The sequence below is a fragment of the Chinchilla lanigera genome, unplaced genomic scaffold (assembly GCF_000276665.1).
Source record: "Chinchilla lanigera isolate Chin_1 unplaced genomic scaffold, ChiLan1.0 scaffold00002, whole genome shotgun sequence".
In the NCBI taxonomy this organism is placed as follows: domain Eukaryota; kingdom Metazoa; phylum Chordata; class Mammalia; order Rodentia; family Chinchillidae; genus Chinchilla; species Chinchilla lanigera.
In genome coordinates this window covers 45,670,270-45,695,654 of record NW_004955403.1, presented here as the reverse complement: position 1 = coordinate 45,695,654, position 25,385 = coordinate 45,670,270, and the positions used below count along the sequence as shown (strand labels likewise).

General features: G+C 55.3%; 1 protein-coding gene and 1 long non-coding RNA gene across 2 annotated transcripts in view; one reads left to right on the top strand and one right to left on the bottom strand.

The window, feature by feature from the left end:
• The first annotated feature begins 532 nt into the window (after nt 1-532).
• Nucleotides 533-7,705, top strand: LOC106148437. The gene is made up of 2 exons (XR_001233881.1): nt 533-922; nt 7,031-7,705. It is a non-coding gene; the product is annotated as an uncharacterized LOC106148437 (long non-coding RNA).
• The window catches only part of Bmp1 (bone morphogenetic protein 1), a gene marked incomplete at its 5' end in the record, with an annotated part of 33,134 nt that continues 9,679 nt past the window's right edge, over nt 1,931-25,385 (bottom strand). The window contains 12 exon segments of the mRNA XM_013513783.1: nt 1,931-2,647; nt 4,363-4,613; nt 6,287-6,500; nt 6,806-6,933; nt 9,410-9,535; nt 13,591-13,771; nt 14,141-14,301; nt 14,988-15,113; nt 16,048-16,243; nt 16,365-16,510; nt 16,734-16,850; nt 18,361-18,463. Of these exon segments, the coding sequence (XP_013369237.1) occupies nt 2,513-2,647; nt 4,363-4,613; nt 6,287-6,500; nt 6,806-6,933; nt 9,410-9,535; nt 13,591-13,771; nt 14,141-14,301; nt 14,988-15,113; nt 16,048-16,243; nt 16,365-16,510; nt 16,734-16,850; nt 18,361-18,463 (1,884 nt within the window).

The window sequence follows — 25,385 nt, the reverse complement described above, 5'->3', positions numbered from 1 at the left end:
TGGAGTCTAGACGTTGGGGTTTCTCATTTGCCTGTGGCTGTGACTGGAAGAATGCTGAGGCTAGGTGACAGGTTTGGGGAGCAGAGGCCCAGGGAGGAGACACCTGGCCAGCGTCCCAGAGCTCAGTGGCAGAGCCAAGTCCTCGGACTGCTAAGGACTGGCGAAGGGGCTGGAGAGAGAAGTCAGCAGCTGTGGGCTGTGCTTGTCTCGGCCTTATGCCACGCTGGGAGCACAGAGCTGAGGTGGCTCTAGCCTAGCCCTCCCACAGCTAGTCCAGGGGGAGCCAGGGCCCACCCAAGACCAGGGGGAGCCAAGGGACCTCGGGCTGGGGGATGGGTGGAGTGCATCTCCTCGCCTCCCTCAGCTGTGGCATCACATGCCCTGCACTGGAGTTGGCCTGCTTCAGAGCCCTGAAGCAGCCAGAAGGTAAAGGCGGGTCGAGCCGGAAACAGTAACTTCATAAATTTCAAAATGTATTTCCTACCCCATCCCCAGGAGAGCCCCGTTCCACACCCTCCACCTCGTCTTCACCCACTATATTGTCTTCCTCTGGTCCTCTCTTGGGACATGTGCCTGGGAAGGCTGCAAGGGCCGGTCCCCAGCCTCCCCCAGCTGCCGTGCTGCTATTCAAAGGGACCCTGTTGGGGTGGAGGAGCAGGTGCTCTGTGGGCTGCAGCCCCTTGGTTTGACAGGGTTATGTTCTTGGCTCCTTCAGGCCTGTGCCATTTGAGCTGGGATTGTGGTCCTTGGAGACCTGGAAGGACCTGGAGAGCTGATATGGAAGGCTATAGCTACTGACTACAGTTCCTGCTGTGGAGAAACCAATGCCAAGTCAGCCTGGAGGAGAGGAGGCTAGCTTCCTGGAAGATGGCCCTACCTGCACTTCCTGTTCTCCATGACTGCTTTCTGCTTAAAAAGCAATGTAAGAACGAATACAGAGTCCACTGTGGCTACTGCTACTGGGAGGCAGATCCCCAAGTCCACACAGCATCTTTCCCTGCAGGAGGGAGGAGCTTAGGGCTACTAAAGGATGCATGGTCCACTGCAGGCTCTCAGGGAGCCAGAGCTTGGGCAGGCTGCCCGGCTTGCTCCAGAATCTGAGCATAGCCAGGCCCGGCGTAAGCGTGTCCTGTCTCTGGTCCTCCATCTCTCTCTGCTCTTTCCCTGAGACAGGCAGGGAGAGAAAGGGGAGGGAGAGCCTCCTTGGAAGGGTGTGGTTCTGTCTCTGTCCCTGGGAGGCACAGGTCCCAGGAGGGAGGGAGGGGGCGATGTCAGGAAGGAGGAGGCTGGACGGACGAGGGTTGCCTGGGGAGAGGGGCCAGAGTTGGAATGTTTGCTCAGTAGCTGCCTAGCAAGCATTGGGCTCTTGTCCCCACAGGAGAGGACCTGCAGGGCCAGCGCTCAGGGTCTGGCGTCAGGAGAGCAGGCACTGGGGGTGGCAAGTGGACCTGTGGTGGCTGATGCTAGTTTTTTGGCTCTTGCTGGGCTCCCCAGCCAGACATGCTCATGGCTCACTTGTTCCTTCCCCAGATGAAGAGATAGAAAAGCCAGATGGTCAAACACGTCCCAAGCCCCTTTTACATACCTCTTCCTTCCCCCCAAAACACACGCATTATAGAATGTTCCACCCCTCCCCCCTTTCCACAAGCAGAGTGCATAGAATGCATGGGTGTGACTTGCTAGCAGACTGTCCTGTAGAGCCGTGTGTGTGTGTGTGTGTGTGTGTGTGTGTGTGTGTGTGTGTGTGTGTTCGCATGCAGGTGCCCAAGTGTGAAATCACACCCTTAGGGGTCCTAGAATTGTGGGAGGGAAGGGCAGCCAGCAAAACCAGGTGTCCTGGCCACATGCCAGCCTCAGACGCCCAGCGAGCCTGCACATCTGGAAGGAGACACCCAGCCCCCACACCCCAGACAACATCTGGCACAGGACATTCACTGGCTGTAACACTTTCAGTTTATTGGCTGGGGTGCCCTGGTGTGGCGAACCAGCCAGTGGGCCTGAGAGAAGCCCTGTCTTGTTTCTCCACCCACTCCTCTCATCTCCCCACGGCGGCTCCTGGGGAGCACGCACCAACACTCCTGCCCCAGGAAACAGAAGTGGGGGTCACGATACAGAGGCTGGAGAAGGGTGGGAAAGGTACATTACAAGGAAGATTACGGGCCACCGGCTATGCACTGTACAGTGTGTAGAGACGGTGGGGAAGGCGGCAGGGTGCTGCTGACACTGCCCCCAGGCAAGGCCCCAAGGGAGGACTGGTCACTTCAAGTGTCTCAGTGAAAGCTCCGGCTCCCTGGCCCTGGCCCCTTGCCCTGGCAGGGGATCGCAGGGAGGTGGCTTATGAGGAGTCCAATTCCTCCGCCTCGGAGGACAGCCTCATCCGGCCTGTCAGCCCTGCAGGTCCTGGCGTCTGGGGGTGAGGGATGCTGTGTCACCTTCCGCCCGCCACCCCCACTGTTCAGTCTAAGTGACTGAGGGAAGCAGGACTCCATCCCGTCCCCATGCCAGGCAGGGGTCACTTCCTGCTGTGGAGTGTGTCCTGGAACTTGGTGCTGGTGTAGCGCAAGTGGAAGCCTTTTTTGGTGATGGTGTCGTCTGAGTGGAATTTCACGAGGACAGAGTCCCCAGCCGAGTACACCTCCTCAGGAGGCTGCAGGAGAAAGGGACAGGCATGAGGAAGACAGCGAGAGGCTGAGGCTTCTCTCTTCCCTGCCCAAGACCCAAACTCTAGGAAGGCAGGAAGCTCCCTGATGCTCACCGGATCCCCCGGCCCCCTGAAGTGGAATTCAAGCCTTGGGAGTTTAATGGGGCTGCTGAGCGAGAGCAGCTTCAGTTTGGAGTAGGCCCTCTATTTTAAACCATCTGTGCTACTAACTAGTTAGCAGAGCAGTCTTGGACCAGCCACCCTCCTCCCCTGAGCCTTAGGTCCCTTCCCTGCACACCACTCTCCAAGCCTAGGTGGGTTGTGGGGGAAACAGCAAGATGGTGAGTGTGGCCGTGTGCAGGGCGGAGGTCACCGGGTGGGTGGCCTTCCTGGTGGCCTAGTGGACTCTCGGAGAAGATGGAGCCGTGCTTTTCTGCCTGTAGGGGCATGGGAAAACCTGCAGGGGAAGCCGCTCCCCACTCCAGAGTCTGGACCTGCCGTTGCTACCCTATCCCTGCGCCTGTCCTGACCCTGATAATGGGCTGTGCCAGGCATGCCCTTCCTAGGTGGCTTCACAAGCCCACAGTGATGCCCTGGTCCTTCGGGCACAGAAGGAATCATTCCTAAGAGCCTTGGAGCCATTTCCAGCAACTGTCCTTGTGGTCCCAGCCTGGCGGAGGTCCCTGGATGAAGGCCCCTGGAGACATTCCATCTGGCATGGGACTCAGATTAAAGGGCAGAGTGAGGCGGGGGCCCTGGCTTGGTAGCTAGGGGATGGCAGAGCAGTTGAGCAGACAGGCTGGGGGGCTGGATGTGCTTCCCACTGCCCACTCCACACTGGCCCAGCTGGTCACACAAGACTGAAGCTCTGCTCCCAAGGGGAGGCTCAGCCAATGCAGGGCCCAGCAGCTGCCACTACTCCCAGAAGGTTTAATCCCTCCTGGGGCACCAGGCTGCCTTGGAGCTGCCATGACTGAGGTGGGGGCCGGGGAGTGTGTTGGAGCGTGTGTGTGAGTGTGGGTGTGTGTGTGTTTGAAAGGTCATCTGTGTGCAGGAAGGGGATGAGAGCATAGAATTAAAACAGATGAGAGAAAAGCGGGGGGGCTGTAAGGTCTCACTGTAGGGAAAGAAAGCCACCATGGGCTAGCCCATGGCCTTGGTAAAAAGCCCATCGAGCTGTGTGCCCGCTGCCTGCTGGAACAGCAGCAGGAGTAGCTTCAGAACAGGCTGGCCTCTCACAAAGGGGAGAAATTGGCAGAGGAGGAGCTGAGAGCATTTTATGTCCCAGCCAGGACTGGTGAGAGCAGCTCAGCTCAGGCCCCAACCTCTGCCCCCCACCCCAGGGCCTGGCAGTGGCCCTGGGACATGGCTGGAAGGCTGTCAATAAGGAGACAGGGCAAACTCTACCCCTATTCGCAGATGCAAGCTGCTCTGCAGGCCCAACCCAGCTGGTTCTGAGGAGGCCTAGGTCAGAGCAGAGCCTGGTGCAGTGGCTACAGGCACCCCTGTGCTGCCCGGAACAGAGGCTGGCTTCCTGATAGGGGCTGGCTTAGCACAGGGCGGCCCCTCCGAGGGACCCACAGACTGGGCATCCCTGCTCTAGCAGAGGGCCAGACACGTGCTGCCATTTGCATTGTGGCCTCTAGCACCACAGGGTCTCAGGATTGGGGAGAGAGGTGAAGGGTAACAACAGGGGGCTGTGAGGCCAGGAGGGTGCTCACCCCTGAGCCGCAGTAGCGCCCCAGCCTGGGGGCCGTGCTGTCGTAGCCATCGAAGAGCTCCATGTAGTCATAGCCACAGTCCGTCTCCTCCTCCACCTCAAAGGTCTGGAACACCAGCTCCACGCCGTAGCCCTCCTCGGCTACAATGACCCACTCACAATCCACACCCCCAGGATAGTTGTTGTCGCCAAATTGAGCATGGGAGTAAAGGTCCTTGGTCTTCACGTCTGCTCGCACTTGGCCTCCACACTCTGCAGCAGACAAGATGGGCCACCACCCCCTGAGCACTGCCGTGTGCCAGGCACTGTGTCATGCCACACTGAACCCTCATGGTGAGACGGATACCAAGGACACAGGCCACGTGGCTGATGATGGGTGGGCTGGGACTTGGCCCAGGACTTGGCTAGAGAAAGTGCTTGGGGCACCAGCCCCGGAGAGACGCCTGAGGAGACGCTGGGACGCTCCAGGGCGAGGGGCCCCGAGCAAAGGGAAGTCTCACTTTGTTGACAAATGACATTTCTAATTTGCTCCAGATGACAACTGTCATGGAAGAAGGTGGCCCAGTGTCACCAGAGCTTTCGTTTTCAAGAGAGAAGCTGTGTGTCTAGGTTTTACGTGAAAACTGAGTTTTCAGTGTTGGTCCAAATGTTTAAAAAACATGCTGTGGGCCAAGTGCTGAGGTCTGTGGGGCCGATGAGGTTTGGCCTCTGATTTGTGACCTTGTGCTGGGCAGGGCAAAAGACAGCACGTAGGACAGGGTCCTCAGTGGCCACTGTCTTTCCGATGCCCTCTGGCCTCTCTCCTGTCCCCTGTGGAGACTGTCGGGACAGAATTAAAGGGAGAAGGGGAGGCTGTGGACCCATCAGCTCTGGGGACCTGTGACAGGTAGCTCAAGACCCAGCAGGAGACTGAAGCTGGTGGCTGAAACCTTGGGTGAATCCCAGTCTCTCAGGATTGGGCTCCAGCCTTTCTCTGTAGCCACGTGGTTCCACTGCACTGCTGTCCTCGAAGACCTATCCCTCTAGCCAAACTAAGTGACTCACTGTCACCCGTGTATGCCCTGAGCTGTGCTGGGGCTTGGTCTCCCCCCCTACTCAGAATGAGGCCACCCTCCCCCACCCACCAGGCCCGGGGCGGGGCGCCTTCCTTCCCGCCCTTATCTCAGGTTTGGTCTCACACTGTGAAAGTCTCCGCTGCCTTATCGGCCTGTGGAACTGCAAGCTGCCCAGTGGGCAGTGGGGAGGACTCATGCCTGGTGGACCACTGTACACCCCTTCATCTCTTGAGTGGGGAAGTCCACGGTGGCTGAATAAGCAAATGAACACAAAGAAAGCCCCTCAGGGGCTGCGGTCTTTGTCTGCTGGGCTCATTTTTGTGATTTGCACTTAGAAGGCTGCCTTGTACATAAATCATGTTAGTAAATATCTGTACAGTAAGTGAACCAGGCCTTCAGGGGGTGGGGTATGGGTGGGCGGATGCATTGACATGCATGGTACCATGGGGAGTTTGGGGGATTCCCTCCTCATTCAATTCCAGGTTCCCTCGCCTGCCCACCCCCAGACATCATAGCCCCCCACCCCACCTACCCCCACCCTATTTTTATGGTGCTGGGGATCGAACCCAGGACTCTGTGCGTGGTAGATAAGCACTCTACCACTGAGCTACAGCCCCAGCACCATTTTCTGCCCTTTCTGCCCTAACCCTGACCTCCTCTGCTCACCCAGTGCTGACTCTGCTCCTCCAGCCTGGTCCTCAGAACACAGTATCTTGCTCCCCCGAGCCCCAGGGCTATGTCTACCCAGCCCTTCCTCTGCTCCATGTGAACCCCACCTGTGCCCTAGGCCCGGCTTCAAAACCAGGACCAGCAAGGCCTCCAGAACAAGGAGTAGCATGAGGACAGTGCACTGGCCTGAGCTGGCCTCACCTGTGGCGTGCGAGGCCTGGAAGCCCTTCCTCTGCACTGAGTTGTCGGAGTAGAAGCGCAGGAACATGCGGCTGCCTGTGGCCAGGACGGGCTCGGGCTTCTTGCTGCCACAGAAGCGGCCGAGGACGGGGGCCTTGGCGTCACGCCCGTCAAACACCTCCAGGTGGTCGTAGGCACACTCGGGCTGAGACTCGATGTCCATCTCCACAAAGGTCTGCAGGGTGCAAAGAAGGAGCGCAGATTCGATGAAGCTAGGTGGGATTCGGGGGCCCCAGACCCAGCCAGGCTTCTGGATTCCAGCTCATGTACTCCCATAGGAGCGGTGACATCTGTGTATTCTGGGAGGCCTCTGTCCAAACTGACTGGTCCTGAGAGAGATGGCAGGCCCGGGGGCTCAGCCAAGCCACCCTGTCCGTAGCCAGCACCCATCCCTCACGGAGGCTTCGGAGAGGACAAGATAGCAGCATATGGCACCGAGAATTGGGGGTGTCCATGTGGGCTGGCGAGCGGGGACCTTACCAGCTTCACCCGGTGCCCAGGGGTGCTGGAGATGGCCCACGTGCACTCCTTTTTGCTGGGATATTTGTCAGGCCAGTTGGGGCTGGTGATAGTACCGCTTGTGGATGTCACCTTGTGGTCACAGCCGGCTGTAGGGATGTGAGTGATAGAGGAGGGTTGGCAGGGACCCCATGCTCCCAGGCCTCCTGTGAAGAAGGCTCTTCCTGTTTCTTGTTCCCTACTCAGGACATGGACTGAAGGCCTCCACCATTTCCTTCCATTGGCCTATGCACCCTGGAGGGAAACTGACTTCGTGCTCCGGACAGAAGCCCTGAGGCCCTGGCGACACCCATGGTAGCAGTCCCGCCCCAGCCCCTCACCCTTGTGGCTCTGGCCATACTGTGTCTTCCACGGAAACCTCATACCAGGAGTGGCCCATGCTCACGCCTTCTCACAGCTCCCCAACCATGAACCTTTGTGCATCCTGACACGGTCACTCACTGCTCCTGCAGCCTCCACAGCCACAGGGGACTTTGGCTCCTAACTCAGTCCACCCGCCCTTCCTCCATCCCAGACACCATCCTGAGTGATGTCAACACACAGGCGGCTGGTCCACCCCACACGACCTCTCCACCTGACTCCTCAGCTCTGTCACTTCTTATCTTCCTTCTGAACAACCTCAACCCAAGCTCTGCCACCAACACATCACTCTCTGTGCAGCCACCTTCCCCGTCTCCATGTGCTCAGGTCCCCTTTTCTTGACAATGGTTACTCCGTTTTAAGGAGACCTCCACAGTCTTGTTCTGTTTTCTCTCAGATAGATGTCCCTCCATATATTTGTTCCTGGACCTTGGGAGGATTCCAGAACCTTGGGTTTTCAAATATTCTATATAAAATGGAATAGTATTTGCATAGATCCTACACACATCCTCCTGTCTGCTTTAAATGGGCTCTGGATTACTTACATAATACCTAGCACAATATAAATGCTATATAAATAGTTGTTACACTGCCTCGTTTAGGGAATCATGACAAGAAGAAGTCTGCACCTTTTCCATACAGACACACACAGTCACTGTAGGCCTAACCATATTTCCAATCTGAGCGTGGTACAACCCACAGGGATAGAGCCCATGGAATCAGAGGGCCAATTGTTTCCCCCCCGGGCAGACTTACTGACTTCCCTCTCCAGCAGGACAAGACTGCTGATCACCCAACTGCTCAGTGACACTGCCTGTCCCTTGGTGCCCCTTCATGCTGTCTTTCAACCTTAAGAAACCCCGTCTCTGCTGTCCAACCTCACCACGGCCTGCAAGTCACCACTCTTCAGATCTGTCCTTGGCTAGCTCTATCTCTCCGCTCCTCAGCAGCCATCCCCAAACCTTCAGCTCTTCTTCCCCTCAGGCCCTTCTTAACTCAGCTGCAGCCTACCTCTCCTCACACCCCAGCTTCCTGCCTCTTCTCTCCATCCCACAGGAACCCTCACACCGCAAAGGACGCACTGTCCCTCTCTCTCAGCCCTGAGCCCACAAACCTCAGGGCACCCTCAGGTAGCTCTCTCCTGAGCCTCCTCCTCCGGCTGTGGCTCTTCTTCTTTCCTGTCCTTCCCAACCAACCTTCAGAAAGTTGGCCGTCACCACATTCTCACTACTTCTGTCTCCTCAATCCACAGCAGTGTGACTTCCTCCTTTCAACAAGTGTGGCCTCCCAAATGCATATTCAAAAGCCAATGAGCACTATTGAGGATTGTGCCCTCCAGCAGCCAGTGCACAGTGGAGCCAGAAGAAAAAGATGTGGGCAGGATGCAAGCCACACAGCTGGGGCTCGAGTCAGAGCCGCTGGGGAGGCCACTCAGCCTATCTCCTGCGCTGAGCTGTGGGCCGTTCCCATTGCCCACTCATAGTTTCATGTGGCTGCTCTGCCCTTCCCGCCCCACTCTGGTCTCCCTGTTCTCTGTCTCCCTTGTACACACAAGGGAGTGTCTCTCCTCAGCAAGGCCATAATATCCCTGGGTGCAGGGCCTCTCCTCTCTTAACTCCCCTACAGAACTCTCCATAGAAATCAGGAGATCTGTCATTAGCCTACACCCGAGTGAGGGACCATGAGTGCTTCTCAAGGGACCCAGAAAAAAAGCAGATGAACAGGCCCCCTTCCCCGAAGTTCACAGTCTCTCCTGGCTGTCTTGATGCTGCTCTTTATCAAAGCTCCCCTTTCAAGAGCTCCCTTTCCAGAGGTAGAATGCAGCGAAGTCAGCATCAGAGCAAGACCCCTTCTAGCTTGAAGCCTGCGGAGCAGCGTTTGTGCTTTTAACCACTATCTTATCTGGCCTGCATGCTGGGGGGAGGTCATGGCAGACAGAAAGACCAGTGACACGGTTTTAAGAAGCACTAACCCCCAGAAGGGTCTGAAAATAGGGCCCCAGGGCAGCAGTGAGCTCCTCTCTGCCTTGGTAGGAAGAGAAGGGACTTCGTGCTGCAGATGTGAAGTGAAATGCAGCCCCCTCAAGGTCACGGGCCCACGAGGACAGACCAAGCTCTTCATGTCCTGATGCCCACCCAGCACAGCAGGAAGCCGCTGCAAGCTCTGGCTGCCCCACCATCACCCTGGTCTCTGTGCAGCCCTAACCTTCTTTGCAGTCATGCTTGTTGTCGTGGAGGACGAAGCCACTGCGGCACTGACACTCGTAGCTGCCGAAAGTGTTGACGCAGTCCTGCTGGCAGCCGCCGTTGTCCTTGGAGCACTCGTCCTTGTCTGCAAGAGGCAATAAGGGCAAGGAGTGTATGTGGGCTCTGCTCTGGGCTGAGGGCTGCTGGCCCCGGGGGAAGCGGGAGGCCCGGCTGGGCTTCCTCCTATCGGCACAGCGCAGGAGCCAGCAACAGCCAGGGGACCAGGTGGGGAGAGGAAACCAAGGCGATGACAGGGTCCCGAGCACTGCATCAAGCGGAGCCAGCTGAGAGGAGCCCAGCTGTGGGGAGAGAAGGTAGGAGTGGGTGGAGGGAGGGTGGGGGTCTGGAGCTGATCAGCACAGGGACCTCTACCATTACCTGCTTACTGGACAGACGGACAAGTGGAAAAACAGACACATGGACAAGCAGACTGCAAGAGAAAGGAGCAGGACGCAGGGGTCCCTCTTTACTTCACAACAGGAAATGTCACAGACACCATCAAAATGGGGAGGGGGAGGTGCCCCTGTCGGCTGAGGGGGACAGGGGAGGAGAGGAGAGCACCAGTTCTGTGCAGCCAGAGGAGGGGCCGGCCGGCAGAGCCGAGGTGGGGGGCGGGCGGGCTCTGAAGGCCCCAGCCCACTTGTCCGAGGTGAGCTTCCTGAGTAACGAAGGGTCTGGGGGGCCTGGTAGGCCTCACTGGGGGGTCCGGTTTCTTTTCTGCACTCGGTATTTGAGCTGCTGGGGGCGTCCCCGAGGGGGCTGCAGAGCTGGCCTTTTTTCTGAAACGAGAGAGAGAGAAGGAGAAAAGGGACCAAGGGGTGGAGGTGGAGGGCAGGGACCAGGGAGGGAACTCAGTGATAACCACACCCAGGGCCTGAGGCAGGGGCAGGGTGGGAGGGCAGGCGGCCACACATGCAGCACGGCCATGTCCAGCAGCCAGGTCACGGAGGGCTGGGTTAGCAGGTGGGAGGAGGCGCAGCGACAGGGGCCGGAGACTGAGCCCGCTCAGGGAGGAGGCCTGGAGGGACAGCACGGCGGCGGGTGTGCACACTGGGGCCAGAGAAACAGGGAGTCGCTGGCAGAGGGAGCAATGTGTGCAGAGGGCGGGGTGAGGACTCTGCTTGCACCCCCAGATGGCAGCTGCATCTACAGAGTGTGAGACACAGACACACGCGCTCACACAAATGCACACAGGCAGACTCCTGCATCACCCTGTCCATGCATGCATAACTGTGCTCCAGACTGGGTGACAGACAAACACATGGCACAAACACACAGACAGACACACGTCCACGTTGTGCCACGCACACGCAGACTGGAGATGTAGCCACACGTGTACCGCCGCCTGTCCAACCTGTGCCCACGCACACACAGGAGATACATGTGATCTACTCCCACATATGTGCAGGGACGCGTACACAGGCAGGAACACAAGCAGGCACAGATGTACATGGCGAGATGCACACACAAGTGCTGGGAGCTGGACATGGGCATGTACACACTCACATACACACACATGCACAGATGCACAGGCTCACCAGCGGCTCACTCACACATGGAGCTGCTCACACACCTGCGCACGCACACTCATATGCATACACACACAGGTGCACTGACACATGGGCAGGGACATGGTCATAACACATATAAGCCACAGCCACATATTCTCAGGTCTGTCTGTGGTCACTTTGGGGACTGCGTGCCTGGCACAGAGGCAGGCACTCAGGGCAAGTGTGGGGATCCCAATGGACACCCAGAATTCTAGAAATGAACCCAAAGTGGATAAATGCCTGCTGGCATTGGGCTGGTCAGGTGTCCCTGGTCTGTGGCAAGGGACCCTGCTCCTGGGCTCCCTCAGCATAGAACCCAAGCTGGAGCATCGACTCCCAGAAGGCCCTGCTTTCCCCAGCCAGACCTGCTGGGCTCATGGGAACACAGGGCTGTGGGGTGGAGCCCCCAGGTCCCCTCCTGAGGGATCCTTCCCTGTTCTGCAGAGGGAAGTCTGCTCAGGGCCTGAGGAAGCTGCCTGTGCCCTTTGCATTAGCCTGTGGGAAATATGGGACGAGGGGTACCCTAGGACCAGTCCTGGGGTTCACTGTGGACATCCTCTTGACTCTGCTGGAAGCTGCAGGGGGCTCAGCTCATGACTGAACAAGACTTCCCTAACATGTTTGACTCCCTAACTTCCCCAGCCCAAACACCTCATGCCAGCTTCTGGCACACAGTAGGGATAAAATACTCATGGAATGAGTGAGTTAATGGATTCGTGTGTGGCTGCAGAAGGAGGGAGAGAGGGTCAGGCCTGAGGGCGGCTGCCTCAGTACCCTGGAGAAGGGGCTCTGGCAGGGCAGGGGAGTGGGCAGACCCACCTCAGCACCAGGGAACAAGTGGCAGGAGGGGCGGGGGCAGGGGGAGGTGGCTGTGGGCCCCACAGGGAGATGGCACTCACCCTACAGTGCCCAAATGCCCCGGAGGTGCTGGGGTCAGACCGAAGGTCTTCAGGCTCTTGCTTCTCCTTCGTGGCTTAGGGTCTCCTCGATGGGTGTCCCAAAAGTCCAAACAGCCCCCCTCCTGGGGGGCCTGGCTCAAAAGCCCCAGGCCCCAAGGCTGAACCTTGATGCCCACCGGTGAGGGTCCTCTGCAGATTTCTTGTGCGACAGGGCAGTGTGTGTGTGCGTGAGTGTGAGCACATGTGAGTGCACCTGTGTGCGCATGTGTTTTGTGCAGGGCCGAGTGCAGGGTGGGCATCATGGTGTGCGGGGCGGGGACAGGGCAGTAACTCCAGACCTGGTCCCCTGCCCCCTCCAAGACTAGAGCAACAGAAGAGCAGGCAAAGACACGAGTAAGCAGGTAATGGTTCCCCTGAGGCAGAACCCACTCTGAGCACATATTATGTGCCCTCCACCCTCTGGCGAACACCCTGCAAGACTTTTGGGGGTGCCCAAGGCAGGAAGGGATTGGCATCACATCAAGAGGCAGGGAAGAAGCTCTTTAAGCCAAGCAGAGCAGCTGGCAGTGCCAAGCAGGGAGCCAGAGCCCAAGGGCAGGTGCATGGCATCCAGGTGGGGAAGGCAGGGGTGCAGGGTGGCCACAGGGGGTGCTGAAGAGTGCAGGACCCTGGGCAGGGAGGGAAGTGGCAAGGATGCAGCAAGGATGCGGCCCTGGGCTTCCTGCCCACCCTATGCCCAGCCCACCAGGAGTTGGGGGTGAGGGTCCCTGGGCCACACCCACAAAACCACCTGCTGCAGCTAATCTACGGGCTCCCCGCTCTTTCCACACTCCACTCCAGAGAGCTCCTGCTCTTCACTGCCTGAGTCCTGCCTGGGCCCTTTTTTTTTTTCCTGGTACCAGGAATCGAACTCACGACCTCACGCTTGCCAGGCAGGTACTGTGCCACTGAGCTAAATCCCCAGCCTCCCTGGGCCCTTTTCCCTCTGGAGGACACCAGCTGCCATGCAGCCTAAACCCAGCCAAAGGGGAAAGGGACAGGTCTCTTGGGATGCTGCTCCTAGAGGCCAAGGGGGATGGTGTTTGCTGACTACCATTTACAAGACTCAGAGAGAGCCAAAGAAGGCCAAGAAACTGGAGCCCCAACCTTATGTGGGGCAGCTCTGAGCACATGAGGCTGAAGGGAGTTGAGTGCCCCTGTGGGCAAGGAGGGGCTTTGGTATCCCAGGGAGGGAGGCGACCTCTCTTTTTGGAAGACTTCAGTCTGAACCTCTCCAGTTTGTGCGGGGTCTGCGTGGAGACTGGGTGGCTTCCAGATAGTCTGTCCCACACGGTCCAGGGCAAACAGCCTCCTCTTCCCCATCTGCCTTGTGTCCTTGGCCAAACTGAACTCCCTGTTCCCAAGACCTGTCCCTTCCGGGGTCTTGGCCGCAGGCTCCCACTATCCAGAACGTCCTCCCCTTCATCCCTGCCTGTGTCTGTCTGTCTTTCTCAGCCCTGGTGCCATTATGACCTTTAGGACTCAGAGTAATGGGATCGAGACCCTGGTGGGGCTGGCCTGGTAGGCACAAGGCATGGTGGAGAGCAGGGGGTAGGCCAGGCGCAGGGAGGGCTGGGGTGCAGGGACAGGGGGAAGGGGAGCCCTATTCTCTGAGGGGAGGCAGGGCTGGAAGCTAGGCAGTCCACGGATACCTGAGAAAAAGTGGGCCTTGAAGCCCTTTTTCGACACTGTGTTGTCGGACTTGAACTCCACGCGCATGTTGTTGTATTGGGAGGTGATGACCTCGGGCTTCTCGGAGCCGCAGAACTTGCCGTGCAGCTTAGAGTCGGCAGTGAGCCCGCTGCGCACCTCCACGAAGTCATACTTGCACACCTGCAAGGGGCCCAGCTCTGCTGCCTCTTCCAGAAAGCCTCCTCGGACCACTTCCACCCTGGGGAAGGCCCATCCTGCGGATCCTTCAGCCTTCAGTTATCTACTCCCCCACTGGGTGCGCCTTGGTGCTCCACAAACCCTGGTGTCAGCCACACACGCTGTGTCACTCCATGGGCTATGACTTGATGTGCTTCATTCCTAACTGCCGTGTGTTCCTTCAAACACCTCCCCACCTCCCATGCGCCCTCCTCTACATTCACAGAGCCTTTCTTCTTGGTGTTTTCTGGAGGGTTAGAGGCAGGCCCAGAGCTGGGCCCTCATGCCCCACACCTTTTGCCCTCCTCGGCCCTGGGGCTGGGGGTCACTTACATCGTTGCCCTCTGTCTCGAAGAAGTCAAACTGCAAGGAGATGCGGTACTGGGTGGGGGCCACCAGCTGCCAGATGCAGTTTTTGTTTGGAGGGTACTCCTTCGGCCAGCCAGGGCTGGTGATGGAGCCATTAAGCTTGGTGAGGAAGCCACCACAGGCAGCTGGGGGGACAAGGGAGGTGGTATCACCCACCGGAGTCCCCGCTGAAGGCAGGGCCCGAGCCCACGCTGGGATGCAGTCGGGAGATGGGGGTCTGTGAGTGCCCCACCCCGGAGCATGGGACAGATGGGAGGGGTGAGGCCAGGTGGGGGGCTCCAGAGATGGCCTGGAAGAGTGAGTAGAGGAGCTGAGGGGATACACACATGGCCACTTCTGCCTCCTCTGCTGGAGAACAGGACAGGACTCTGCAGAGCAGAGGGGCGGCGGAGGTGGGGGAGGGTAAAGGGAGGGGCTCTGGGAAGCACGCAAAGAGGCTGCTCAGAGACACAGCAAGACCATCTGAACTGGAGCCCCCAGCCTAAAGTGCTATCACTGGCACCAGGGGGCATGTACAGAGGAGCTGAGATTCAGCCAAGAACAGTGGTTTACAAACTGCGGATTGTTACCCTCTAGTGAGCGATAGTATCAATTAGCAAATCAAGATCAGCATTAACTAAAGAGAAAGAATAAAAACCCCAAAGCCAGTGTGCATCACACTGACACCAGTGGTCCGGAGGTGCAATCAAAAGCGCACCTCTTAGCCACGAGCTGGGAACAGAGTGCCAGCGGACTGTTCCGGTTTCCCCAGGAAGGGGCCTTCCAAGGGCACACAGAGGGGACGGGGGTCCGCAGACGATCTGGCACTCACCCTCGCAGCGGCGCTTGTCCGGGGCCAGCTCGTACCCAGGGTCACAGCTGCACTTGTAGCTGCCCAGCGTGTTCAGGCACCGCTGCTCACAGCCCCCGCGGTTGGGCCGGGAGCACTCGTCCACTTCTGTGGGAGAAAAGGGGTCACAGACCCCAGGCCAGGCCGTCTGCCCTGCTTGGCCTCTGCTGGAGCTTCCTGCCACCACCCCAGCCCCATCCCTGGGAGCAGTCAGCTGTGTCACCTGTCTGCCTAGTTGAGCCCCTCATTTTCCAGGGCTGCTCAGAATCGCACAAGTGGACCCCACAGGGCCTTCCTTCTGGGCACCCAGGCTAGCGGGTAGCCTCCACCACATCTGCCATTTCTCCTTTAGTTTTTCCATGAAGGCTGTGGTGCTGGCTGTGTGACTGCACCTATTTTATTTTATTTTATTTTATTTTATTTATTTATTTAATCTTTTTGAGACAGGGTCTCACTATGCAGTTCAGGCTGGCCTTGAGCTCACTTTGTAGCCCCGGCTGGGCTCAAACTCACAGTGATCCTCCTGCCTCAGCCTTCCTAGTGCTGAGATTACAGGCATGTGCCACCACGACTGGCTCCCTATTTTATAGGTGAGGACCTAAGGCGCAGGGAGAATGTCTCACCTGAGGATACACGGAATTAAAAAGCCTCACACTGAAGCCAGGTGTGGTGACACATGCTTGTAATCCCAAGGAGGCTGAGGCAGGAGGATGGTGAGTTCAATGTCAGCCTGGGCTACACAGTGAGTTTAAGACCAGCCTGAACTACAGTCAGACTTTTCTCAAAAAAAAAAAAAGCAAAAAACCTCACTCTGCCTGTTGTCCCCAGAGCTTGTACAGCCTCTACTCCCCATTGAGGTTAGGCTTTGCCCCCAAGTCTCCTTAAGAGTAGGGCCTCAGCATCTTCCTATCACTTACACCCTTCGTAGAGCTCTGCGTTGAATGAGTGAATGGAGAAGGGAAGAAGAGAGGAAGGAAAGAAGAAAGGAAAGAAGGGAGGGAGGGAGGGAAAGGGTTGGCCACAGGAGGAACACCACGGGCACCTTTAAAAAAGTTGACAGCAAAGCCAGCCTTGTTAATGGATCCATCAGAGACGAACTTGAGCCAGAGGCGGCTGGACGTGCTCTTGATGTCGTCAGGCTTCTCATAGCCGCAGTAGCGCCCAATGAGGGTGCTGCTCTCGCTGTGCCCATCACGCACTTCCAAATAGTCATAGGCACAGCTGTCGTGGCGCTCGATCTAGGGGACAGGGGCCGGGTCAGAGGAGGGAACCTTGGCAGTCCCCGGAGGCTGCAGAGGGGTGGGCTGTCCCGGAGGGCAAGGGAGGACTCAGTGGTCAGACCCCAGCATCTCTGCCTACCTCGAAGGACTGGAACGTGAGGCCCACGTGGAAGCCCTCGGACACCTGGATCCGCCAGATGCACACCTTGCTGGGCCGGTAGTCGTCCGGGTAATTGGGCGACTGGATGTGGCCGTTATCCTTTTTCACATCACCCCCACAGATGGCTGTGGACACAGGGTGAGGTGGGAAAAGCGGTCAGCTCTGCCCTGCTTGAGAGCCCTTCCCGGCTTCTCCAGCCTTTCCCAGGTGTCTCCGTTGCCCGCTCCACCTATCCCACCTGCCCCTGCTTGCTCCCTGGAGGACCCACAACTGTGCCCCTTGAGTGGCAGGAGGAGGGGCTCTAAGACGCTCAGGGACTTCCTATCGCACCCCCTCCCCCCTCCGTACCTTCATAGACAGCAAAAAAGCCTTTTCCAACCCAGTTGCTGCTGCTGCGGAATTCAACCCAGAGGCGGCTGTCGGTGGACACGATGGGCTCAGGGAGTTTGCCCCCGCAGAACCGGCCTGCAGATGCACGCACAGAGGAGCCCTGAGCCCTACGCTGTTGCAAAGAGGCCCCACAGCTCCAGGGAGCTCAGGACTCAGCCCTGGCCTGCAGCCACCCCTGCTACACACATTCCTAAAACCATGCACCCACGGATTGGTGCCTAGCTCATCCAAGGTCCAGCTCGGCTGAGCAAAGGGATGGGACACGAGTGTGTCTGGGGGAAAGGTGGATCCTGATCATATCCGACTGCACGTGTTTCACTGAACTTCATCATCGTGACTGACCTGTCCTTATTTGGTCTTCAAGCAAAGACGTAACGATGAAGAAAGCAGCAGAGCTCTCGCTGCACATTAGGCCCTGCTCTCATAGGGAAGCCTTCCTTATCAAACTCAGGGGAGGCCCAAGAACCTCAGCAAACTTCCGAATCAGCCGACTGAGTCAGAAAACAAAACCCAGCAAGGGTCAACATGAGGGGTGAGGTTGGCCGTCTGTGGAATTCTCTGCCGTCAGGCATCGACTGGGAATGATTTGTGTGTTCCTAATATGGCTAGGTGTTTCCCAACTTCCAGCAAGGGACGGAGGGTGCTGGCCTGGGAATGTCAGTTATAAGCAAGAAACTGCATCTTGGAGACACAATCAAGTTGCAGAGGAAGTGTTGTAATGACAGCTGCTTTGGGTGACTAAGGCAAACTTTTGGAGTATCAGAAACGGGGGTGGGGGGGTGGTGGTAGCAGAAATCCGTCCCACTTCCTGCTCAGGTCGTAGAGCAGATTGCCAGGCAGTCCTGGGATCCTCAGGATAACGTACAGATGGGAGGAGGAGCATCCACAGCTCCTCCGGTTCAATGCAGATATCCTCTAGCGACGGTATGTGCTGTGCCCCAATTCCCTGTCTGCGACAGGGCCTTCTGTGCCCTGTGGGTTTGACCCACTTAGCCCTGCTTCCTCCCCGCTCCACCCATCACTCACACACAGGGCCAGGACAAAGTGTCCAGTGTACAGGGTTGGGCCACCATGGCAGGTGTGAAGCCCTCTGAAGTGAGTGACCGGCCAGCCCAGCAGGTTTACGAACTGCTTTTGAGCCAGGCTGCACCGTGTGCACCAAGACCTGGTCACTGAAGCCTCTGAAATCACCCAATGAGGAACAGAGCCTGGAGCTGTGGGGATGTGCAAAACAGTCTTCCGCTCTCCGTCCACCTTCTGAGGGAAGCCACAAGCAGGGATGAGATGTGCCCATAGCCATGCTGCTCCTAATGAAGGAGTCAGCCAGGACAAACTACACCAGAACTCCGAGTCCCATACCAGGATGCCGCCCTATTCTAAGAAGAAATCAGACCAGTGTGGTGACACTGCCTGTAATCCTAGTATTGAGGCAGAAGGATCACTGTGAGTTTGAGGCCAGCTTGGTATACATAGTGAATTCAAGGCCAGTCTGGACTATATAATGAGACCTCATCTCAAAAAAATAAAATAAAAAAATAAGAAAGACTCAGGTACCAGGTAGTGGGGAGTGCAGGGACGCCTTTACCTCGGAGGGGTGCCTTCCTCCAGAAGCCGTCACGCACTTCCACGTAGTCGTACCAGCACAGGCGGCTGCGGTACAGGTCCATCGACGTGAAGTTCAGGATAATCTATGGGGATGGGAAGAGGGTTACCCCGCACCCACTTCCTTGGGCCAGCCACGTGACACTCTTCCCCCGATACTCGACAGGTAGCCAAGGCTAAAAGGGAACAAATCTGCAAGCTGTGGTCAGCATTCTTCCCAAGGGCTAGGCCAGTCCCTGCTGAAAATGCATGCTCCCGGATTGTGTCACAAAACACAAGGGAGACACCGGGTTCCTTCCCTGCCTTGCCATCCCTAGTCAGGGACCACCTCAGCTCCTCCCGTCAGTATAAGTAACAGTGTCTTTAACAGGAAACCAGCTTCCCCAGTGCTAGAAAGGCCACCGGATGGCCTGATGGTCCTAGAGGTCTGAGAGGAGATGAAGGTGCCAGAGAGGAAGGTGCAGCGGGCAGGAAACTGAGTCCCCCATCATCGCATGTTTACTGGGTGCTGATCCTGGGCAAGGCGGCGCCAACTGTTCAGGGAAAACCACAACTAAATCAATCCCCAGAAAGTGTTTAAGGTAAGTCTGTCCGCAAGGAGCTGAGGGCACGAAGATAAGACATAAGCATGCATAAACATGCGGTTAAAAAATTCAACCTCGGGGCTGGGGATTTAGCTCAGCGGCAAAAGCGCCTGCCTGGCAAGCACAAGGTCGTGAGTTCGGTTCCCGGTACCGGAGAAAAGCCCAAAAAAAAAAAAAAAAAAAAAATTCAACCTCCAGCCTTGAGCCTGGCTCTGAATCTCAGCCTTGCATTTCCTGCTGGGAGTTCTTGGATGCACATCCAACTCCCGGAGCCCCTGACTCTGCCATAGCCCTCCCTGGGGACAGGCACGGTCCTCAGTGGCTCCTCGACAGCAGGCTCGGACCTTATCAATGCTCACTTCACACTGGAGGAGCCAGCGGTGAGCCCCTGGGCGAGGACACAGACTGTACGAGCCCCTCGCGAGCCTACTCGGAGCACTTGCTGTGACCTGCAAGGTGCGCATGGTGGATACAAAGGGGCCTGAAGGGTTGTCCCAGTCCATGCAGCGGGGGCAGCACGTCTGCCTCCTCTCTGCCTTACTGGAGAGTTAGATGCAGACAGAATGGAGACCAACAGGAAGCAGATCCCAAGGCGGGCGCTGGCACCTGCCGCCTGTGTCAAGGTGAGTGCCGTTCCTGTTCAAGGAAGAGCCTCAGACTGCTGATCTCAGCACTGGTGACTGGAACACCCACCTAGACGACCCACCTACTTCCCGGCCTCTGTTCTGTGACCCATCTCTCTGGAGCCCTGTGGCCACACCTCGGCACACCATGCCCTGGCCCCGACACCCCAGGCAAGCCTGTGCCCCTCCTAATCGCCATCCCCAGGGCCCGCTCTGCATCCCTGTCGCCGTCTTTCCCACCTCACTCCCCCAACAGCTCTGATGGTGACCCCGAGAGACCCCTGGGCCAGTGGGGCACTTTGGTCACTCTTACCTGCTCCTGTTCACTCCTGGCCCTGCCCAGCTCAGTCCCCCACCCCTTTCTCCTTCCTTTCTTGATTTGCCTTTTGTTTTGTCTTATTAATTCCCACATCAGTTTACATACATTTACATTATTAATCATGATGTCCTGAGACATAACTACATGAGATCACGCTTCTGGAGAGTGAACCATATGTGACTCTTGATTATTACCAGTTATCATCATTTAAGGTTGTTATTATTGCTACTGTTGATGAGTCCTACCATTTTCAAACACTGAAGTTGCAAATCCATACCAGCCAGCCAGCACCTCATTATCTGTTTAGAAAATGATCAAATGTGACCATAGAGGAGGCAGCAAACCTGTGGACAGCCTGGTCAGTCCTCCTCACACGTGAGCTCCACTCTCGCTGCTCTGCTCCGCGCTGTACTCATGTGAAAACCAGGGACATTCAACTGCTGCCTGCTGGGCCTTACCCAGAGGCCCGCAGGAACCCAGAGCAATGGTCTCCAGGCTCTGGACTCCAGAATACCTCCTGCTGCAGACAAGCTCTCCACATTGCCCCTCCTCTACTCCAGCCACCTCTGCACTGTATCGTGATCCTACCATCACCTTGGCCTGGGATTGGTCCAAAGTCCTAGCTCTTAACCTTGCCCCTAACCAAAACAACCAGCACTGAACTTTTATGATGCAAATAAAATCACTCATCCCCCTTGTTCAAAATCCTTTAGGGCATGTGACTCAGAGTCAAATCCAAAGTCTTAAACATGAAGGTCCTGTTACCTCTCTAACACCATCTCTCCCACCTCCTTGCTCACTCGGCCCCAGCCACACTGACCTTGCCCATCCTTAGACACCCTCAGCCACACCAAGCCAACTTCAGGGCCTTTGCATTTGCCAGCTAGGACCTCTGCCCAGGTATGTGCTGTGTGTGCCCTCACCTCCTGCTGGTTTCCACCACTCTGATACAAATGAGCCCGCCCCCAACCACCCACAAGAATCAGGAGCCTCAGTCCTGACCTTGTCCTCCCTCATGCTGATGCCCCCAACACTCACCACCCTCCACCCACTGCACAATGACTTGTTTGTCTGCTTATTGGCTGCCTCTCCTCACCCCGTACTCAAATGTAGAGAATTTCATTTCATTCACCACCAACTTGACACATGGCATGTTGTTGCTGCTTAAATGTAATTTTGCCTTTAGGAACCTACTTTACAGACAGATTTGCCTAAATTTATAAAGATAGAAATCCAAAGATATTCATTAGAAAAGCATGGGGGTACATGACTGTAATCTCAGCACTCAGAAGGCTGAAGCAGGAGGATCATAGTGAGTTCACGGCCAGCCTGAACTACATAGCGAGAATACAGATTTGCAGGAGGTGACTGAAAAACTAACTGAGGGGGAATCAAAATGACGGAATGCTAAGCAGCATGGAAAGGAAAAGGGTAAATCTCTATGAGCAGACGTAACAGTGATGTGGTTCATTGTTAAGGGCACAACAACTGCAGAAGACTGGATGTGTGTGTTTAGGTCAGGATCTAGAAGGGCACAAGTGTTCCCGATGCTTAGCTGCCTCTAACGAGTGCGATTTGGAGGAAGATCAAGAGGGCGAATATTCACTTCTTTCACTTATGTACTTCTAGACTGTTCAAAAATTTTACAATATATACTTCTTAAGTACCTAAAAAATGACAAAAATACCTCAAAAAGTGATGCTGGCTGAAGGTACTAGTGCATACCTGCAATTCCAGCACTCTGGGGGCTGAGGCAGGAAGACTGCAAGAACAATTGAGTAATTCAATTCAAGAACAGCTTGGGTAACTATTAACTTAGCAAGACCTTGTCTCAAAAAGAAAAAGTTAAAGAAAGGGGATGGGGAGGAAAAAGAAGAAGAAAGAGGCTGGGGATGTAACTCAGCGTGAAAGTCCTGGGTTCAGCCCCCAGTACAAAGAAAAAAAGTCTGGATGGAAGAAGGAATTCAGAATTCAGTGTGCGTTGAGTGCACGCTGGCTCCCAAAGTCACCCCCTCACCACGCCTCCACTCTGCCCCAGGCCTGTCAAGGTGCAGGAACCTTTGCATTTGCTACCTGGGAGCTCTGCTCAGCTATGCGCTGGGTGTGCCCTCACTTCCAGATGGTGATCCCTCACTCAAGGAAGGGATGTGTGCTGGCGGTGGGGAGCAGCCTCAGGAGGCACAGCGCCAGCTATACTGGGACTAGAGGTGTCTAATTAAGACTTGTACCGACTTCTGTCATGTGGAAACAGCTGTGCCCTGATGGCAGGGGCACTGCCCACTGCCAAAGAAAACCTGGCCAGCTCTACCACTTCCTGGCTGGGGACTTCTGCCAAGGCCTGGCTTCCGGGAACCCTTGTCTAAAAGATGGAGGTGGGGGCTGGGGATTTAGCTCAGTGGCACAGCGCCTGTCTGGCAAGAGCAAAGTCATGAGTTCGATTTCTGGTACTGGAAAAATAAATAAATAAATAAATAAATAAAAGATGGAGGTGGTCACAACGGCTGCCCTGGGGAGTATGGAAATTAATGACCTGAAGGGTAAGTGACTCCTAGAGCACCTGCATGTAACAATGTCTCCTTGCGCTTCTTGGATGCACCAGAAATAATAGAACACTTGGCTTTTTAAGCAGGCAGGCGCTGTGCCACGAACCATGTCGCCCTGGGCCACTCACTATCTGGCCTCCACGCGGCCTTAATGTACAACCACAGGCACCTCACTGAACTCCTGGACACCTCTGTTTCCTTATTTGTAACAGGGTAATGATTACGGGACCCGCCTCATAGGGTTTAGGGGAATTATGTTAATGTGTATAAAACTTACAGAGTCTGGTACATGGTAATTGGTCACTAAACGTGAACCTTAGTTAGCCCAAGATATTTTGATTTTTTTTTCCAGTATTGGAGATTACACCCAGAGCCTTTGCACTGAGGTACATCTCAGCTCTTCTTTCTTTTTTTATTTTGAGACAGCATATTGCTAAACTGCCTGGGCTGGGTTCCAACTTGAGAACCTCCTTCCTCAGCTTCCCATGGGCTGAGATTATAGGCATGTACCACCATGCCCACCTAAGATATTTTGATATTTGAAATGGTTTAGACCAGAATCCTAAAAGTAGAGCAGGGTAAGCAGGATGCCTGGGAAAGCTGACCAAGATTTACTAATTCAATGTATCAGAAACATAGAAAACTTAACAGCAGCTAATATTGGTTGAACTGTCACTATGTGTGAGGTACTATTCTAAGCATTTTTCTTTTGTGTAATACTCAAGTGAACCCCATGAAGAAGGTACCATCATCAGGCCTATTTTACAGGTAGGGAAACAAAAGCACAATGAGGTTAAGTAACTTCTCCAAGACCACTCAGTTAGAAGGCACAGCTAGGGGCTGGAGATTTAGCTCAGCGGCATAGAGCCTGCCTGGCAAGCTCAAGGTTGTGAGTTCGATTCCTGGTACAGGAAAAAAAGAAAAGAAGGCACAGCTAGAAATCAAACCCAGGCACTCTGGCTCCCAAACTTAGGCCCTTCACCCCTTCTATGTGGCCTGCGTGGCCTGCTGGCTAATTCTGATCGGCAGCTGAGCTAGGAACAAGAGTCCACCTTCCTGCATCCTCAGAGCCCCACACCCTCCAGCACCTGAGAAGCAGAGGGACCCTAAGGGAGGGTCCAGCACGTGCTTTGCTGAGAGAGGGAAGGGTCAACCCATCCGGTTGGGGGCTGGGGTGGGGAGGGAAAGCATCAGGAGGAGGAGGAGGAATTTGGGTTGGACCCTGAAGAATGGGCAGGATTTCAGAAGGCAGGGGTGGGAACGAGGGTGGATATTGGCTGCTCTAAATGACATTCGCAGCTCTTATCTTCTTGGCTCCTCAGTAAAATCTGCCTGGGAACCACAGGCTCCTCCTCAAAACACTCTTCCTCCTAAAGACTTTGCTTTGTTGCCTAGGAACCACTGCGAGTACTGAGGGTCCACGGTTAATTACATCAGTGGACACTTGAGGATCCTAAAAGAAGACTTTCAAGTTAGGCCTGGTGGTGCACACCTGTAATCCCAGCACTTGGGAGTCTGAGGCAGGAAGATCACTGCAAGTTCAAGGCCAGTCTGGACTCCATAGTGAGTTCAAGGCCAACCTGAACTACACAGAGAGACCTTCTCAAAACAAACACAAAAAAGGCTTGCCAAGGGCCTCTTTCTTGTGCTTGACACACTCACGACATGCATAATTGTGTAAGAGTCACCTACCATTCACATTGCTGGCAATAAGCTAAGCAGTGGGAAGTGAGTACAGAAAAACAACCTACCGGCAGCCAAAATAGGCGTCAAAGTCCAGCCACTAAAGCAGTTACCTATTTAAGGTTTACTTTTGAAAGATCACAGACTTTGGCGTCAGATAATCTAGAACTAAATGCTGGTCCTACTGCTACTATCTGTGTAAACCTGAGCAGGTTCATCCCAGCATTTTTTTTTTCCTTTGAGACGGGGTCTCGCTTTTTAGTTCAGGCTAGCCTTAAACTCACTATATATTTCAGACTGGCCTCAAACTCATGTCGACCCTCCTGCCTCAGCCTTCCAAGTGCTGAAACTATAGGTGTACACCACCATAGCTGGCCATCTCAGCATTTTGAGTCTCAATTTCCTCCTAGCTTGTGAAACTGTTGTGGGAAATGAAAAACATTTATCCCTAAAATGTCTAATAATTTCCCTAGCACAAAATTGTTATAATAACCAAGCTAGGGCACAGTCAGTTCAAAATGGCACAAAGATTGCTTTTATCTTTATTTTTTCGCAGTGCTAGGGATTAAAGCCAGGATCTCACACATGCTTGGCAAGGACTTTACTACTGATCTATATCTCCAGCTTTTTTTAAAGTTTGAAACAGGATCTCGCTAAATCACTAAATTGCCCAGGCTGGGCTCAAACTTGCAATCCTCTTGCCTCTGCCTCCCAAACAGCTGGGATTACAGGTGTGGGCCACCATGTTACACTAAGATTGTATTTTTTTTTTTTGAGACAAGGTCCTGGTATGTAGTCCAGGCTGGACTTCAATTCACTATGAAGTCCAGGCTGGCCTCAAACTCATGGCAATCCTCCTGCCTCTGCCTCCCGGAGTGCAGGGATTACAGGCGTGTGCCACCAAGTCCAGAAGATTGTAATTTTTAAGCAAGATTCAGAAGAATAACAACCTAAAGAAGTAGTATTATTCTATGCCACTAGCCTCCCCAACCTCTGCAGACCCTTTCAATGCAAATGTCCCCAGGTGTCATCTTAGGTTCACTTACAACTTCACCAGTGTTTACCCAATACATTTCTACAACCTTGCATTGATTAGTCTGGAATTCTTATCTCTACTTCTCCCCTTGGAGCTCTGGGCAGGCTCTGAAAAAAGATGGGCATCTTGTTGGAATTATGGAGGAAGCAGGTCCAAAAGAGAGAGAGGTGCCTGGGCAGGGCTGTGCATCTACTAGAGAGACACGGGCAGCCCATGCGAT